This window comes from Nilaparvata lugens, chromosome 3 (assembly GCF_014356525.2).
Source record: "Nilaparvata lugens isolate BPH chromosome 3, ASM1435652v1, whole genome shotgun sequence".
NCBI lineage: Eukaryota > Metazoa > Arthropoda > Insecta > Hemiptera > Delphacidae > Nilaparvata > Nilaparvata lugens.
The window spans coordinates 50045525-50064499 of record NC_052506.1 but is presented as its reverse complement, the minus strand read 5'-3'; the positions used below and the strand labels follow the sequence as shown (position 1 = coordinate 50064499).

Genomic DNA, 18975 nt, shown 5'->3' with positions numbered 1-18975 from the left:
CTTCAGCTGATAGCAGAAGTGACAAGATTTCAAAATGGTCCGATAACATTTTATAATATTTTTTTCGTCCACATAAGTTCGATTTCAATCAATCAATGATTTTAAGATACACTTTAATTCTGAAAGCTGACCTTCATTATTTGTTTTATCAGAAAATATTTTGTTTTTTAAATATCTCAGAAACCGTTGGTTTTACAAAAACTTTACAAATAACTTTTTTGAGTAAATTTAATTGCCTATCGATTGGTACCAGATTTTACAAGATTGGACCAATATTTACTGAGATATGGCAAATATACCTTAGATGTTAGATGTTAGGCCTTAGTGTTAGATGACCACTGAAAGTTTTTTGCCTTGCAAACCAAGGCATGCTGATAGAGTCGCCTCAATGATGCAACAATCTCTATTTGCATTGAATGTGTATATTAAGCGATTCAAGGTCATTTGAAACAATAAAATAACGTTACATAACCCTCTAAAGGTGGGTCACCAACCACTAAAGCTCTTGCACTTCATGCAGCACTTGCTCTCGCTCTGCGACGACTTCTTCTTCTTTTTGCAGCAGCAGCCGCAGCAGAAGATCGCCTTCAGTGCGCCTTTGCAGCAGCCGTCCTTCGACTTCTTCTTCATGTTCTTGGTGTCCTTGGCCTTGCCGCAGCAGAAGATGCGTCGCCAGCACGACTCGTGAGCCGCAGCGGTCGGCGCAGAAGGCTTGACACAGCACAGCAGTCGCGTCAGGCCGAGCTTGGCGCAGCATTTTGGCGCGTTGCAACACTTGCAGCAGGTCTGCTTCGAGTCGTCCGGCTTCTTCTTCGCCTGGGCCGCGTTTGTCAGGGGAGTCACTTGTGGTGACCTGTCAACAAAATATGGTTTATAGAATAGTTTTAAATTCGATTAGTGATTAAATACTGTATTACAGAGAATAAGCATAGATTTCGTCAAAATATGTTTTTAAATTCTTCACTGTGTTCCCTTTTGGCAAGTCCAACATCTATTACTAGCTCAGTGGGAAGCTACGAAGGTAACTGATGAAATTATCTAGCATTACAGGCCCGGACTTCGAGTGTATAGCGCCCTGGGCTACTCACAGCTTTGCGCCCCCCCCCCCACTTTTATAGAATTGGAGGCCTCCCCAAGATTACCCGCTCACTATTGAAAATTGAACCACAATTGACACTGATCATGTTGAAATACATTATTTCAAATTCTAATAAAATTGTATTTACGTAGTATATGAGCTCTAGTAAAGAAATTAATTTGAATAAACATTAGTGGAAAGTTTAAGTGACAGATTTCTTTCTTAATTTTGTTTTGGCGAATGTTTTAACAATCTCAGAAATATTAGTTCCAAGAGTAGTATCATACTCAGAGCATATTAACACCAACGCATTCAGTTTCTCTTCTCGAAGCGTTGATCTCTTGGCACGTTTTACTCTAGATAGTCTAGATAGAACGGAAAACCCTCTTTCGGCAGAACAGTTGGTCACTGGGAGAGTCAGGTAAAATTTTCAGCGCTACTTTGAGATTGGGGAAAGTCGTAGACAGCTCATTACATCCTATGTACTGGTAAACCTCAGGTATAGTCTTCATGCCTTATATTTCAACGTGAATTTTGAAATGAGAACACTCATTCACGAATTCTTCATTAATATCCTCCGAATAACACTTCACCAACATTGTTGCAGCCTTTGCTATATAGATTCATTTGAAAATTCTTCAGCTGATAACAGAAGTGACAAAATTTCAAAATGGTCCGATAACATTTTATAATATTTTTTTCGTCCACATAAGTTCGATTTCAATCAATCAATGCTTTTAAGATACACTTTAATTCTGAAAGCTGACCTTCATTATCATTTGTTTTATCAGAAAATATTTTGTGTTTTAGACACTCCTAATATGACTATCCTCCATATGTTATATTTCTGATTTGCATAATTTTATCAAAAATGGGATTGTCTAAATCGAATTGAATGATATTGTTAAATAAGTGGGAGTTTTGCATCTAAGAAGAGCAATGGTGGATTGTTCATAATATTTGTCAAACTCATCTCTTTTTCCATCGATGAACTTTTCTAAACTGTGAGTTTGTTTTATAGCTGCTGAAAGATGCATGCATGGTCTGCTTTTGTAAGTTTTTGCTCCATTGATCAACTCTCTCAAGGATGTCATTCCATAGTATGCATTGAAACGCAGTTTAAGAACTTTGAAACTGTTTTCCAAGAGCTTGTTATTCTAACCGAGGTTTTGCAATGGGATCATCATACAAGACTTTCAGCGATTTTTCGATTTTGTTATATCCCTTCAGCTTTCTGGGCATCTTCTTGAGCTGACCACCTGGTATCAGACAGAGACTAGACTACAGGAGTATGTTTTTTGGTTGAATTGGTTGGTGGCGCTGGTGGTGGAGGGTAGAGTGTCTAGGCGTCAAGAGCAGCAATTTGTTTATTGACATATCGTCTGCACAAACATTCCTCGCCACTATCAAACGTGCGTTCTCTTCTTCGCTCTTTCTCTCACATAGCTTCTATTTTGAGAATAATTAGACTGTAAGAGTACTTATGTCAATACTCTGTCAATAAAACGTCTTATAGAATCTAAATCCTGAATCAAAATTCAAATATTGATTTTCTCTAGAGTGGGATATTACAACTAAGCTGATAAAATTTTTAAAATTGGAAATTAGGCGCCCCCAAATATTTTGTGCCTTGAGCTATAGCCCAGTCAGCCCATTTATGAAGTGGGCCTGCTAGCATAACGTTTACCTTGATAAACTCACCATCCATTGGGCCTTCTCACGCAAACTCCTACATTACAAAACTCTCACAGAATTAAGCCGCGGACACTCCTAATATGTCTATCCTCCATATGTTCTATTTCTTGGTTTGCATAATTTTATCAAAAATGGGATTGTCTAAATCGAATTGAATGATATTTATTAGTTTATTTCTATTTAATTTTTCTGTAAGTTGGTGTGGATATGAAAATCTTCTTTTACAAATTTACTGCTTTTGCCTCCAACGTTTAATCTTAATATTAGCATTCATATCAATATATTCATGGTTTTCTTCTATTAAGTGCTCCATAAGGCTGATTATTCAGTAGTATTTTTTTGATTTTAGAGCTTGAATGTGCACCTGGAAAAATAAATAATGGGTGCTTCATGTTTTTAATAACTTTCATAAGTAGCAAATGTAAATAAAGTAATTTTGAATGAATATTCAAAATAAAATATACATGAATATAATGGAATAGAAAATGAGTTTAATAATGAAATGCCCTGGTAAGGTATAGCCTACGTATTTGGTGGAGCAGTTCGTTCCATATTTGTTACCTGCTACCTGTTACTTTCTATCAGTAAAAATGTCTATCTATTTGAAATCCGACAGTCTCCGCCACTCTACTAACTTGAAATTTATTGATTTCCTCGTACTTTATTATATAGTACTTTATTGAGCAAAATAAAGTATTTTTGCATACTTTATCTTGCTTACAAAGTATAAAGTACAAGACCTCCAAATAAAGTACAATACTTTATTATATAGTACGGGTGGCAACCCTACTCCTGTCATGCAACGTTCCGATCCAACTCCGATCCGATCACTGATGACAACGGCCTAGAATGGTGCATGCCACACATGTACGTTATGCGATCTGTTCGACCTCCGTCTTACAGAAATATCGGACTTGAATTGGATCGAAACGCAACATGACTGGTGTGGCTTTAGGCTTTAGGCTACTAGAGTGCACCTGATCATTTAAAATAAATATTGTGTTTTCTTTGTTTATTTACGAAACAACGATAGAGTAATAGGAGTTGAAGGAGGATGCTTATAATCCAGTTTGACTACAAGCTAATCATTCAATTAGTTATGAGAGAGAATTGTTCCTATGAATTTTAGAGTGAAAAACTTACTCTGATACTCCTCACATTGAATGTTGATGATGTTAGTAAATTCCAATCACTGAAACTGCATGGAAAATTCAACCAATTCTTCTCATTATTTCAAATCTCAAAAAATAAACTGAAGACTTTTGAATTAATAGTTAATCCACAATGTCCCTTTTCACAAACAACTAATAAAATTTGCAATATTGTACTTTGTTTAGAATGCTGTACTATTTGCATATTGCCTTGAAGTTGGTTCAAGAATCGTGTCTACCCCATACGGAAAACGCCATGCTCTCTGATTCGAACCCCTATTCGTTGACATTCCTACCAAATTTGCATTTGCTACGAAGCGATGCCGATTCCAATAATAAGAACAACTACCGGAGTTAATTTTATTCTTACAGTTGGAAATCTGGAATTCCAACGTTACGGTATTCGTAAATAAAAGTACAGCTAACAAAGTAAGCTCCTGAAACATCTAGCTATTGGATACTCCCCTATGGATTCTATTTTAAAGATACTTTGAGCTCTCACGATATTGAAGGTCCTTGAAAATTTACAAAAGCATTTTTCAGTACCGGTACCCATAAACGTTGTGCAGCGACTAATGGAAGAATTAAGGAGTATCTGACTTCCCTCTGTTACTTTATTGATTAGATTATGAAAAATCACAGTTCAGTACGGTAGTAGAATAAAATAAAAATTGAAAGTTATTCCATCATTTTTACGAATGGTTGAGAATATTCTAGTAGGCCCTACTACCGGTATACTATCAAAATATAAAATCCTGCAGTGACGTTATCGGTTCTCAAGTCGATCGTAATAATTTTTCCTTTCCTTTATAGAAAATACTCTCTCGAGCATATTGAAATTTGAATTTAAACATACCCATGAGAGTAAAATTATACAGAGTATTTCAGAGGTATTGTCGAACACTCTAGGGTATTCTTCCTGGATAATAGAAGACTACAAATGTTGTACTCATAGCTTACTCATAGCTGCCATTTTGTTTTTTTCACTTATACATTTTATATCAAGAACGAAATGTTGTATTGATCTAAAATTTGGCATGAATATTTATGCTGTAGAGACCTAACTCCGAATTATGAAATAAAAAATTTGATATGAATTTTCAAAAATGGCGGCCAATTTAATTTTTTATGGCAAATTTCACGAAAACCGTTCACTTTACAAAAAAATTACAAGAGACAAAAAAATTAGAAAATTTTATCAAGATTCCAAGGATAACTTATTTACTAAGATTGGTCGAAGAATAACAGAGAAATTAAATATTTTCGTACTGCATCTCTCTGATCACTTTTCACCATTCAAACATCATTATTAAATGTTTAATCCCAATTGTATTTAAGATAAAGCTTTGAAACTTGGTGTGGCTCCATATGGCCATACAGAAGATTTTACGATGTTTTTCAGATGATCTTTTTGTCTTGTTCATGCATGCAGTACGAAAATAATTTATTTATCTGTTATTCTTTGACCAATCTTAATAAATGTAGGATATTATTCTATAAATCAATATCCTGTTATAAATCAATAAACCTTTTATCAATTTCACACAGTCACATTTTACATTTTGTTGATCTAGACATTGAGCTTTTCTCGTGAAAACTTACTTGTTTATTTATTTAATTATCGATAAAGCTCTTTGAATGAATCACATGATTACTTTCATATGATGATAACATCATACGCCAAAATAGAATTACCATCGCAACAATCTCATATCCTACACTCGGCCATTCTGACAAATTGGCTTGCCCTCAAGCCTTAAAATAAATATAAAAAAGATTACAAACGAAAAAGAGCAAAACGTAACACTACATTACACAATCCTTCAACATTTAAGTCGTCTCTCGAGTCGTCTCATCTTCGAGGATCATCCCCCTAACAAAGCACCTATGTCCTCAGCATATCTGAGTTTTCTTTGAGTCTGATTTCTTAACCAGCAGCTCGTTATTCCTGAACCACACATACTTGAGCACCTCTTGATTGAAAATCCTTTGCATATTTGAATAGCGAATAAAAGTAGGGTGACATCAATTCATGAACAAAAATTGGTATATTAGGTTCCATACCCAGCAGCCCAGCCTTCAGAATCTCAGATGACTTACGCGCAGACGATAGGAATCCTCTCTTGTCCGATTCGTTGTTGAATTTCAATATAACAGGAGAAATAACCTTCGAGCTCCGAGATGGCATTCGGTAGCATCAATTGATTGTGTTTTCATTGAGGGGAAAATCAATACTCTTTGATATTATTTTGATTACACTCTCGCTCTCTACACTAGGAATGTTCATAATTTTTATTTTATTATACTGGAGTATTTGGATATTGTTGATTGCTTGCATATTTATATCCGATTTATTTCTTTTGATTGTTTTGCTCTCCTTGGTTGATCTATATATTTTCACAAATCATTTTTAAATTAAAAAATACTTCCAAATTGAATTAAATTAATCACAATCAATTAGAAAATTCCAAACTTTGAAAGAACTACAGTATAACATTTTTGAGACCGAAAAGACAAAACACACTATTTAGAACTTATCACAGCTGTAATATGTAAGTTTTAAGAAAGTTATGCAAGTTTATTAAGAAAGATAAATTGTTCTCAATTACAGTGAAAAATTTCATTTTTCAATTATTAAATTAATCGATAAATTAATGTTCATAAATTACATTTATATTTATGTTACTCTTTAGAACTGTCCTCTTGAGCTATTGAACAACTGTAATCGGCTTTGTAAACTGGCTTTGAGTTGTAACATTTCCGCTGAGATTCATGAAAACACAAAAAGGTAGGTGAAATTACTGATTCTGTATAGAATTATTCTCAATCTGTGAAGAGGATGAATCTACGTATAATAATCTAAAATATAGTTCTTCAATGCTGTTTTCCATCATGAACTGCTTATTATTGAATCACTTTTTCTATTAGAAGAAACGACCAGCAGTCAGATATTTTACAACAAATGAATTAATTACTCGCTGTGACAACCAGATCTTTCGGCAGGTCCGCCATCTTTTTGCTTCATTTATTGTAAAAAATCTGACTGCTAGTCGTTTCTTCTAATAGCAAAAAGTGATCTAAGATATAGTTTCACAAGATTTCTACTCAAAAACAAAATATTAAAAATACCTCAAATCAAACTTTATATGGATTTAATTTCAATAAGTTCCTATAGAAAACTATAGTAGGGTTACTTGAATTACAAAATCACAACAATATTCTTCACACTTGCAATTCTCCTCCAAATGAAATCATTGACGTGATCCATTGCAAGAATTACAGAGTGATCACCTTCAAACTTCGGGAAAATCTATTGAAATGTTCTACAACAATAAACGTCGAAGAAGAAGTCAATTATGTTGATTACGCTTTTGCTCTGTACACTAGGAATGTTCATTTTGTTGAATCTTCAAAGATCAGACGACTTTTCAAATTTAAATCCAATGAGACTATTGAACCACGACACTAATTTGCTCAATGAATAAATCTAATCTATACAATCACTTATCATAAATAAAACTCGACCCAAATAATCTTTGTAATGAGGAAACAAGAGATTGGACCACTTTTGGAATTGGACCAAAAAGCTTGAATATTTTTAAAAATTATTAATGATGTAGAAAATTTGCTATTAGAATGAACACAAAAGTACAGTAAGACACCGATATAACATAACGTACTATTTCAAGGAACCATGAGAAATCTGTTTTGTATCAGAATAATGAATAATTCGTCGAATATATAATTTATAATGATTTGTCAATATATTCCTTCTAACATATTAAATAATGGAGTTTATTGACTACAATTGTGGCTGAAGAGCTGGTTGGAGATTTTTGAAACTACACTGTTCATGGCTTTGTACAGATTCAGCTTGATGGATAACAACACTTCTTGGAGTTGTGAAAATATGAGAGAATTCAATGGTCAGTTCTTTATTTACATGGATTTATGCAAATGCATGTGTGAATAGGGTTCATTATCAACCGTTTCTCCAATCGATCAAAGGTAGCATGCTAGAAAGCTATAACATTTTTACTCACCTATAACCTCATACTTGATGCTTGTAAAAATACGAAAAATGCGGAATGCTCATTTACATAATCCAGTTGGAGCCGCTACATAATATAGCACCTAATTTTATTGTATTAGGTACCGTACTTGGATTCTCCAGGATGAGCTTTTAATTATTTATCAGAACTGTCATTCGAAATCTATACATCTTGTCATTTGGGTGAATTGAGACCAAAGTGTGGAAAATTAATTATTCAATCATAAACCTAATTAGAAAAATCATTTCTTACTTCCAGCTCAAGCCAACCTGTGGTTTTCTAATAATAATTCTTCAATATTACTGGTTTTTTGTGACAAATATTTGAATAGGAGCACTTTTTTTTTAATGGTCATAAAATGTCTATTATCATCCGCTACTAAATGAAGCTCAGAGCTTCGCGAAACACCATTCAAATGTGATTCCTTCTTATAATTTTGCAAAAATCGTAATTAAAATTTCAACTTACTGAAATACAATTAATGTATTGCTTATATGCCATACAATTATATTATACCATAACTCAGCCTTTGTTAATTCTATAAGGATTGACGTTGAAAGAAGCTCAAAAATGCCATTGCTAGATTTTCCTATTCGGGAATGCGGAAATATATTTGGATTTGTAGAGGAAAATTGTCAGAATACTGTAGTCTACCTCTGTTACTTCAAAATCTGATCATAAAATTTTTCTTGGACACTTACCAGACTGAAGTTTTTAATCATAATTATATGTATTTTTCACAAACTTAAGATGTAGGCCGATGTTTGGTCGATCAAGAGGAATCAAAGAGTCTTAAAGATTGAGAATTCAATTTCTTTTCATTGCTTGATACCAAATATCCTAATTAATATAATATTGAGGGATGCAAGAGGGTCTTTAAACTATAACAGTCCCAATACGAAGATAACATTCAATTGCAGTAACCAGTACTGTTTTTGTGACGGTACGCGCCGGTACGCCCTCTTCTAAGTATACCCCGAGAACGAATTTCAATAGCAATTTCCTCGCATATATAGCACTATTTTGAAACACACAGTAACATACCGACAGCACTTTGCGTATGTGCTCAACAACACACCTTCAACAATACAGATGAGTCCCAGAAATAAGCGAGTAGACGAGAAAGTTGAATGGAAATGAGAAATATCACAAATTTAATACAGATAATAGAGAATACATTATTTTTTCGAAAACTGTGGTTATCATCAACACGATATTTCGGGAACAATAACACTACTCTTCATAACATCGATTGAACACTCATCATAACCAAGTATACAACCAGGAAACTCAAATCATGCAGAATAGCACAAGTCATTTGAAAAAAAAGAAGTAACCACGTGGTTTACTCCCATTTATTTTTCAATTTCATTTCTCGAAACATCAGCCCTACAATATTATTCGAAGTAGAACAAATATTATTCTCCACTAATATACTCACTAGATCTTAGTCTATGATATTTAGAATCCCTTCATAATATTTCCACTTCTATCAAGTTAAGACGGTGGCAATTTATTTGCAAAACTAGTCAGGAAAACTCAAACCAGAATATGTGTGATTTAATCAAATGAACGTGTGAAATAAATTATTGAACAGATTTCTAAATAATAATACCACATGTATGCGTGAGTTGAGGAGAGGAACGTGAAGAAGATGATCGATGCCTACATGCTGGTGGATGAGAGATTTGGCGCGAACAGAGCATTTGTGGCGAGAGATATGATGCGGCGTCAGAGACCATTCAACGACTACTGGCCACTGGACAGTGTGCAGCAGGCCGCAATACTTACTTGTAGACGATAACAACCATGCTGGGTTAGGGGTAGCTGCGACCACAGTCACACTCACACGAGGGCTTGAGTGTAGGCGGGCCTACGCCAACGCCAACGCCACCGATCACTTATCGTTAGCAGCACCCAAGTCTCACTGGACTCTCTCTCCAAAGTGGCGCGATCAACTAACATATGAATTTTCACCGGGCAGCTTCATTAAAGTTTTTCCTCAGTCCATCCCCTCTCCTTTTGTGTGTACACTGTACAAGTGTGGTAACGATTTTTCAGTGAGGTCGGTCCGTCCAAGGCTATGCATGACGAGCGGAGGTCACGGCATCACAGTTGCTCCGCCTGCATTAGACTTTCTAATAAACCCTCTTTTCCCAAACCACCCTTCGCGCCACTTGACCGTTGTCCATTTCCTATCCTGGCAAAATACCTCTCCACTTCCCACCACCTACATTTCACTTCCCACATTCTCTATATTGAGAAATAGCTACTCAATGATGATGGAAAAGAAGTTGAGGTGAAAAAGAAAGATAAAGGAAAATAAGGAAAAAACGAAAGAAATTCAGAACAGATGAGAGAAGGAGAATAGACAGAAGAGGAATTAGACAAACAGGGTTCTCCCTGGGTGCATGTTCTGCTCTTGTTTGTTTCGTGCATCGATCGTAATGAGCCAATTCTTTCCGGTTCATTCACACCTCACTGTAGTGGATAAATTGAGCATCTTTGTTTACAGTAGTCTCATCTATGTAAAGATACACAGCACACGAAACTGGAATTCATGTAGCAAACGCAAATCGATAACGTTAGAATTTTCGTGAAACAATGCAAATGGGGTAAGGTACTAAAGGTAAGGTACTAAGGTACTAAGGGTAAACAAGGACTCAATATTGTAATAAGGAATTTGATTACTGGAGTTCAGGTTTCTGTTAGTTCGAAATGGACTGGGTGATTTATACGTAATACTGCATGTCAACAGAGCTTATTCTTGAATACACACAATAATACAGATTTTCCGATGTTGAAGACTGATCATGAAATGCCTTTTATGAGGGGGAGAGAGATTCCTTTCTCTGTTCTTTGCTTTCTTCAAGTGCCATTTAGAATACGAATGTTGACGATTTTCGGTCTTTTCCATGAACTAATTTATCGAAATTCGTTTATCTTTTCCAATCAATGTATCCAGCAGGGCAATATAACTTAGTTATACATGTAGATTCATGTCGATTACAATAAAATGTAGCCGGCACTCTATATCAATGAACCTATAAATGTCACATTCATTTAAATGTAGATTTCCATGATAACTTTTCTTGGATTTTGTTTCTACATTACAAATACCTCTTAATTGACAATCTAATTGCATTAGTTCCCTCCTAATACACTCAATTGATGGGAAGTTGTATGCAATGTGGAGTCGTCTCTAGAGTTATGTTAAGAGATTGTAACAATAGTATGGTAGTCGGTAAGCGGTGACAAGTTAGTACCTCAGCTTGGAGTTTGTTTACAGGAACGTCGATAATGTGCTGTGCATGCCCGAACTCAGAAGAGCAGCCACTTGCACAGGTGGGGCGTGGCTTCACTGTCAGCCAATCAAACCCTTCCTCCCCTATCTACTCCCATGTGAAAAAACACTACTAACTACACTGTGCGAGTTTCCACTCACGGAAAGTCGTAGAAAGACAACATCAATTATTATTGGATTTAATGAAAAATATTTGTTCTAATCTGCATGAAGTGTTCGTTATTTGTAGTTTTCTATTTGAGCGGCTGATCCTCATGGTGAAAAGGATTCGTGTTTAGTAAGCTTTGATGAGGAATGTGCTATTACAAAACATTTTCTAATGAAACGTGATTAACCAACAGAATAGCGGTTAGAAGTTGATAGTAGCGTTGATAGTACATTAATGCCTAATAAGGTGAACCAGCCTTAGATCTTGAATGAATGGAAAATTTAGCTGAAGCTTTTTCAAAGATGTTATTTGAAAAAAAATATGCTCTCTCACCACCACATAAGGCTATCAAATTTCTACTGTGATTGAATGATTGGTTAAACACCCGGAGAATCAATCAGAGAAGAGGATCATGTCTTGAATCAGCACTTGATCTCGGTAGAATTTCATGAAGTTTTCGTGCAACCTAGGCTTTCCAGATTTTCCAGATTTAATACGTATTTCTGATAAGATATTCCAGATTCCTCACAATGACATATACAGTATTATTCATCATTCCTATTCAAGACAATTATTGGAATATGAATTATTGAACCATTTCAAATACTAGGCCGATTCTTGTCAGAAATAGACTAAAATATCGATGTGTTCACTAATAATTAGAAGTGTTCAAATTGAGTAAATCTGTTAAGTCACCTTCTTGTACTTGTTCAGTAGAAAAATTAGCCGAAAAGAATAACAATTTTGGAAAATTGAGTGTTCCTCATAATTCCTAGACAGTATAATCATAGCGAACTAGTGTATGCTACTTCCAAACCTAGATCTCATTACTGTGTGTATGGGCTAAGAATAGCAATCGCACATTGAGTTCAATGCTGTTTTATTCAAATTGTACTGTTCTTGGATTTCTTGATAGCAGAGCTTGAATGGTGTAGCCTACTGGAAGAATTATTTTGTCGGCCTGAATCGCTTGTGACCTGGAAATGGTGAATGTAGGTGGAAAGAAGGCTGGCTGGCAGATAACATCTACGACCCTTGCATATTTCTTCTCTGTAGAGCAAAGAAATTTCCTTCTGTTGTGGAATGATTGTAGCTGAGAGATAACCAAATAGTAGATATGAATATTTTTCTTCAAAATAGAGTACCTTCTGTTGAAATGAGTGTTGCGACCTGTGTTTTCAATAATTGGAAAATTGCTTACATCATGATTGTCCAACATGTGTTTCAAGTCCCTAGAGTTCTATTTTTTCAAGCCCGAGCACAGAGAATGTTCTGGTAGACCTGCTGTGAGTTGTAGAAGTGCGAGAGGTATGTGAAAAATATGTTTCCTAGTAAAATGTTGATCAGTTATCTATTGATAAGAAATTGGTTGCGTAAGTAAACACATCAAAAGCAAGAATCCCAAGAATCCACCGGTTTATTTTATCGCACGCACTTTAACCGCTACTTTCTAGTAGCTAGTAATATATCAATATCCTTCCAATTAATTAATGGAAGCTCAACTTCGCATCTAAAGATGAACTGATTAATACTGACTCACGTTGTGGCAAAACTCAAGAGGAAAAATATTTTTTCCTCCACCTACTGTCTGAAGAACCTACTTTACTTCCTGAAACATAATACTAAAGTGTCAATTTTTCGCTTCGGTAGGAAAAAACAGAAAAACTCCCTAGAGCGTAATAGTAACTCCATTTAAATAACATGGGAAGCATCTCTATTTCAAAAACTTACGTTTGAGATAGGTTAGAAGGTCTAAGCTCAGATGACGAAGCATATAGAGTAGTCATTAAACCAACTAAATTCAATACCTCAACCAGACATTAGATCAATATATAAAATATATAGGTTTCATGCTAAAATTATTACAAACTTAATATCAGTATACTATAAAAATGTATAAATATTTTTTTTATATTCCATGTTATTCAAAATACCAACCAACGAATATTCCTCATTAACTAATCAAATTTGAAACGGGAACTTCATCATAGTGTTGTAGTCGAGTCGGCGGCCATTGTTGTTACAACTTTTGCCGACAGATAGCGCCCTCGGCGGTGAACAAGACAGCTGTTTAATTTTTAAGTTATGTTGTAACACATTACTGGTCACGTAAGTTTTTAAAATATTTTTTATTTTCAGTTTTTATAAAAATGTAAATGTAGTATGTTTATAGTAATGTTTGATGGTGGAGGAAAAATGTTGTGTACTCCACGAGTGAAAAATGTTTTATCTCCCTCAGGAAAGTTGCTGCCCTCGGCTTCGCCTCAGGCTTCAAAATTTTCCCTCAGGGAGAAAATATAAACAGTACTTTTCGCTCTAGATATACAAATAACTATTTCAGGCGTTTTGAAATATTTGATTTCACCATGATACCACATAAAAACGACAATCGGAGACGACGATTAAATTTGTAGACCTAGAACATTTAAGGGGGAAATTGCGGAGATTTTGATCAAGAGCGAATACTTTATTATTGAGCTCTGATTCTATGATGAAGTTCAATTTATTTTGAATTCTTCTTCTACTTCTTTTTCTCTCCCCACTATTGCCTTCACAGCGTTGGGGTAGCCTCGACCCAGTTCTTCCATACCCGTCTCTCCATCATCCTTCTCGTCTCCGGAATAGTCTTCCCTCTTTTCCTTCCAATCTCCTCAATTCTGTCCCCATATGAGTACCTCGGTCGTCCTACAGTTCTCCTTCCCTGCACTCTCGCGTTCACAAATTGTTTCGCTTTTCTAATGTCATTCATCCGCTGTACATTTCCATACCATTCAAGCTGCCTCCTCTCACTTACATCTCTCATGTCAACTTCCTCTCTTATTCTTATGTTTTGGATTCTATCCCTTCTTGTCTTCCCCAATGTTTTTCTATGACATTTCATTTCCACCGTTCTTATTTTATTTTCACGGCATGATCCCATGCGCCAGCTTTCACTCACGTACAGCAAGATTGGTTCAATTATTGGTATGAGTACCTATACCTGCTTAAGGTAGCTTATTTATTCAATAAACGTTTTCTCTATTCTATTCTATACTTGGTTCTTTATCCTCTTACTGCTCTTTTTTAGCAAATATACATAGGATTCAAAGTACTACATTTTGAATTCTTTTGATGGATATTACAATGCAGGATATGGATGAGTCTTCGTCCATTAGTGTTATTATAAATTCCATACAAAATAAGAACTTGATTTTTCAGGCAAAAATGAAACAAATTTTTAAACTGCATCAATATCTTTTTTTACCAGCCGAATCAGAATGAAGACTTCTATAATGCTTATCATCATGACATGAAAACTAAATTGTGCCTGTGATAATTTTTGTTGGATATAATTATTTTAAAGGATTGCTACTTTTCATAATATATTATCAGCAATAATTCTATCTACAATATTATTGAATTGAATCTGATGAGAAGTTCTGATCGAGCAGTCGATGCGGTCGGAAGGTATCTTATCGCGCTCCTAAACAACGAGTTTAAGCCGGCCGGCCAGCGTGCTACCTATTATTCTATCCTACCAAAGTTATTCGAGTTGAAACGTCTTTCCAATTTATATTTGTAATCTAGTATAAAGAGTGTTACTAGAGTCGGTATTATGGAGTGTGAACGGTGTCACGATAAAATCACTGAAGATTGTGTCAAGTGTCCAGTTTGCCAAATCACCACCTTTCATCAGGACTGTGTACTTCCACGAAAGAATAAGAAGTGGCAGTGCGAAAAATGTACTAAATCACCTGCGAGTTCTGGGACTAATCAAACAGCAAATCGTGAAGTTTCTAATTAAACTCTATTGAATGCGATCAACGAATTCAGGAAAGAGACTAATAAAAAGTGGGAGATCAACGAAAAGTGGGAGGAAATGAAGAAACAGTTCCAAGTCATCAAAGATAGGTGTAGCCTAATGAAACATGTGAAACCGTGCGTGAACTGCAGAAAGAGAATACGCGTCTTAAAGATGAACTGAGGAACGTTAAACTGAATGTAAAAACAATATTCTAATATCAGGTGTGCCGGTAACGAACAGGGAGAATGTGCTTGTAATTCTAGGAGACATAGCCCGCGTTCTCCAAGTGAATTTTTATCCCACTGACTTATCAGCTGCACATAGGTTAGGTGGTTAGAAATCAGACAAGAAACCTCCGTCTACTGTCGTAAATTTTACTTCCCGGTTGACAGAAGATATGTGATTGGCTGCAAGAAGACATTAATGAAAACTCTATGCAAAATACCTTAATATAGCATTTCCCGACAACCCTATTTATATGAACGAGCATCTAACTCCTGAAACAATTAGGTACCATGATTTCATGTTTTCTATACGTCTCATTACTTTCCTTGCCCTATTAACATAGGTAAGGAAAGTATTGCATTCCGAAAAATATTAAGGTACCTTAATTTCTAAATCTCTATACGTTTCAAGGTCCCCTGAGTCCAAAAAAAAGGTTTTTGGGTATTGTTCTGTATGTGTGTGTGTATGAGTGTACGAGTATGTGCGTCTGTGTACACGATATCTTATCTCCCAATTAACGGAATGACTTGAAATTTAGAACTTAGGTCTTTACACTATATGGATCCGACACGAACATTTTCGATCAAATGCAATTTAAGATGGCGGCTAAAATGGAGAAAATGTTGTCAAAAACAGGGTTTTTCGCGATTTTCTCGAAAACGGCTACAACGATTTCGATAAAATTTATACCTAAAATAGTCATTGATGAGCTATATCAACTGTCACTACTCCCATATCTGTAAACATTTCAGGAGCTCCACCCCATCTATGCGAAGTTTGATTTTAGATTCCCAACTATCAGGCATCAGATACAATTTAAAGAAAAAAATTTGAGTGGAAAAGATTGAGCATGAAAATCTCTACAGTTAATGTTCAGTAACATTTTCACCTAAAATTGAAAATAAGCTTGAAATTCGAGAAAATGTAATTATCCAATTGCAAACTGTTGGCAACTGTTGATTCTATTAAATCATTCACTATGATTAAATTTATGAGCAGACTTTGTGTGTCTGCAGCGTTATTGTCCTGTCACCAGCTGGCTTGAATCTTTTAATAGTAGACTTGAGTTGCGCGGGAACACTAGCGACAGTTGATCAATTTTCATAACGGAAGGAAAGTTGTGTGAGTGCGCCACACCAGATTTTTTGAGACTGCTAAATAAACGTCTACAGTTTTATCAATGCTGTATCGAAATTTGAAATATTAAACGCATATATGAAAACGCATGCAGTTAATATGTCTTTGAATGATAAAGGTGTTGATATTCACATGAGTTAATTATTCTCTACCATTTTTATTTAATTACAATTTCAAAATTATTCGAGCCATGATAGAATGATTGACTCACTGTACTGTACAGTCAGTCGAAAATTTTAATATTGAAATGAGGGGTATTTTCGCAATCTGAACAAAAAATAAGATCCTATGCACATTTTCGATATTTCCTCAAATGAAAAATGAGTTTTGTGAGTTGTCAAAACTCCCCCTGAAAGGGAAACTATTCAACTTATCCTATATTTTAGTAGAATATAGGAAATACAATGATTTCTGCGTTGACTTATTGTTTCTTGCCACACAAGAATCGAACTCTTTGTGAATTTTGAACATGACCCACACTTTAGATTAATATAATTCTATAAATTAAATTCATGGAAATTGAAGAAATTTTTTCAGTCAGATTATGATTAGTTGATGAAATTGATTATCAATAAAGAAGACATATGATTATATTTGTACCTACAATCAGTACCTACAGAATTAGTTGAATGAATTGTCGATGTACTGAGTTCTTGGTCAACAATATTTTAATATTTGAATTCATCATTCAACATTCATTATTCTTTTCAGAATTTATTTCATTAAAATTAGAAAATACTAGCTTACCCGGCGAACTTCGTACCGCCAAAAAGTTAATGTATCTCATGTCACACTTGACTTTATTTGGTGAATCATGAAATTTATCTGACAATCAATATTTTCATCTACATCTCAATACGGACTTTCTATGTGCTTAGTCATGCAGCATTCATTATTCCGAAAACATATTCTTCTCAATCAATTGGTAGTAATTATCTATCAGTAAACTGTTGAATTAGAAGAAAAATAGATAGGTTAAATCAGTGTTTCAACGATTAATTCAATGTTCTTATAGTTGTTGATTTTCAATACATGGTCCAGGAAATATGCGATGTACGATGAATCACACTGAATTCCATATTCTTTCCATCTTCCATTTTAGGATGAATATAAGCTAAGCTGAATTCATAAAAATTGAAAATTATTCTGTCATTCTTCAGTAATTGATAAATACAATATGAACAACTCTCTTTCATGAGGTGGATTATGAACAACTCTCTTTCGCAGGTGAATATTTTTTTTCAACATTTTCCAGTTTCTCAATGATAGGGGAGAGATAATTGTTTGTATAGGTCTTCTAAGGAACTATTTTCTACAGCTGGAACCAATCAACAACACTTCAACTACAAACTATCGTTTTAATACCATAGGATACACAATTTATCACAGGGTGACGTGTTTATTACAGCTGGTAACTTTAGATGATAAATCATATTATCACAATATGATTTCGAATTATGATCATCTTTCCGTTCTTTGGTAGCCGCTCGGCCGACAATTTTGAAAATATAGGTCTATAAAATGAATTAATAAATAATTATTGTTAGCCTCCCTTTTAAAATTTCTGTTCAGAAACCATCCCCAATATTCACACAACATATTCCCAATGTTTGATTGTTTGATGCCGTTATGTCAAGTAGTTTTCAAGTCTATAGGGAACAAACAAACAAGCACACAAACAGACATTCATTTTTATATAATGTATATAGATTTACATTCGGCTTAAACAAAAGCTTCTCTAAATGGAGGTAGAATAATAAGGTTGACAACTTTCAGTTCTATTGTTTTAACATTTTTGTTATCAAATCACTTTCAAAAAGTTCATGTAGTACCTACTATTGTGTTTGAGGCACTTCTGGCGCAATCATAGTTTCACCACTATTCTGTTCCACAGTCATATCTCTTGCAGTCGTTAACCAAACCGTATCTAAAATAAATTAAAGAGTTGGCTTATACACGTACGGGATAGGAAAATTATGTTTTACGCATCATCACGTCTGAACCACTGGACTAATTAACTTGAAATTTTGCATATAGATTCAAGAATGGTTATAGGCCTATTTTTAATTCTTCAAAATTTCATTACGTCAAGTTTTCAGTTTGTCAACTTTTAAAAAAGATCCTTGCGGAGCACGGGTTTCTGCTAGTACTTTTATAAACTGTCTTCTACTGGTAAGGTTCACTAAAAAGAGGCCTACAAAAGGTGGTCAAATTCTTATCGTTGGAATTTGATAAACAGGCCTTCACCACCAAAACCTAGTCCCATGCAAGATGCAGCTTATCGCTACTCAATTGCAAACGTTCATAATCTGCGTGAAAGCGAAAATATATAATAGTATCAACTTTGTTTCAATATTTATCTTTCCTTTCTTTTTTTTCATTTATCTAACATATTTGAAAG

The 18975-nt window shown here is 34.8% G+C and overlaps 1 protein-coding gene across 1 annotated transcript in view; it reads right to left on the bottom strand.

Annotated features, from left to right (window-relative positions):
* Positions 1 to 486: 486 nt before the first annotated feature.
* LOC120350242 (serine/arginine repetitive matrix protein 2-like) overlaps positions 487 to 18975 on the bottom strand; it is a 110143-nt gene continuing 91654 nt past the window's right edge. The window contains exon 2 of the mRNA XM_039422821.1: positions 487 to 853. Within this exon, the coding sequence (XP_039278755.1) occupies positions 487 to 853 (367 nt within the window). The remainder of the gene's footprint in view (positions 854 to 18975) is intronic.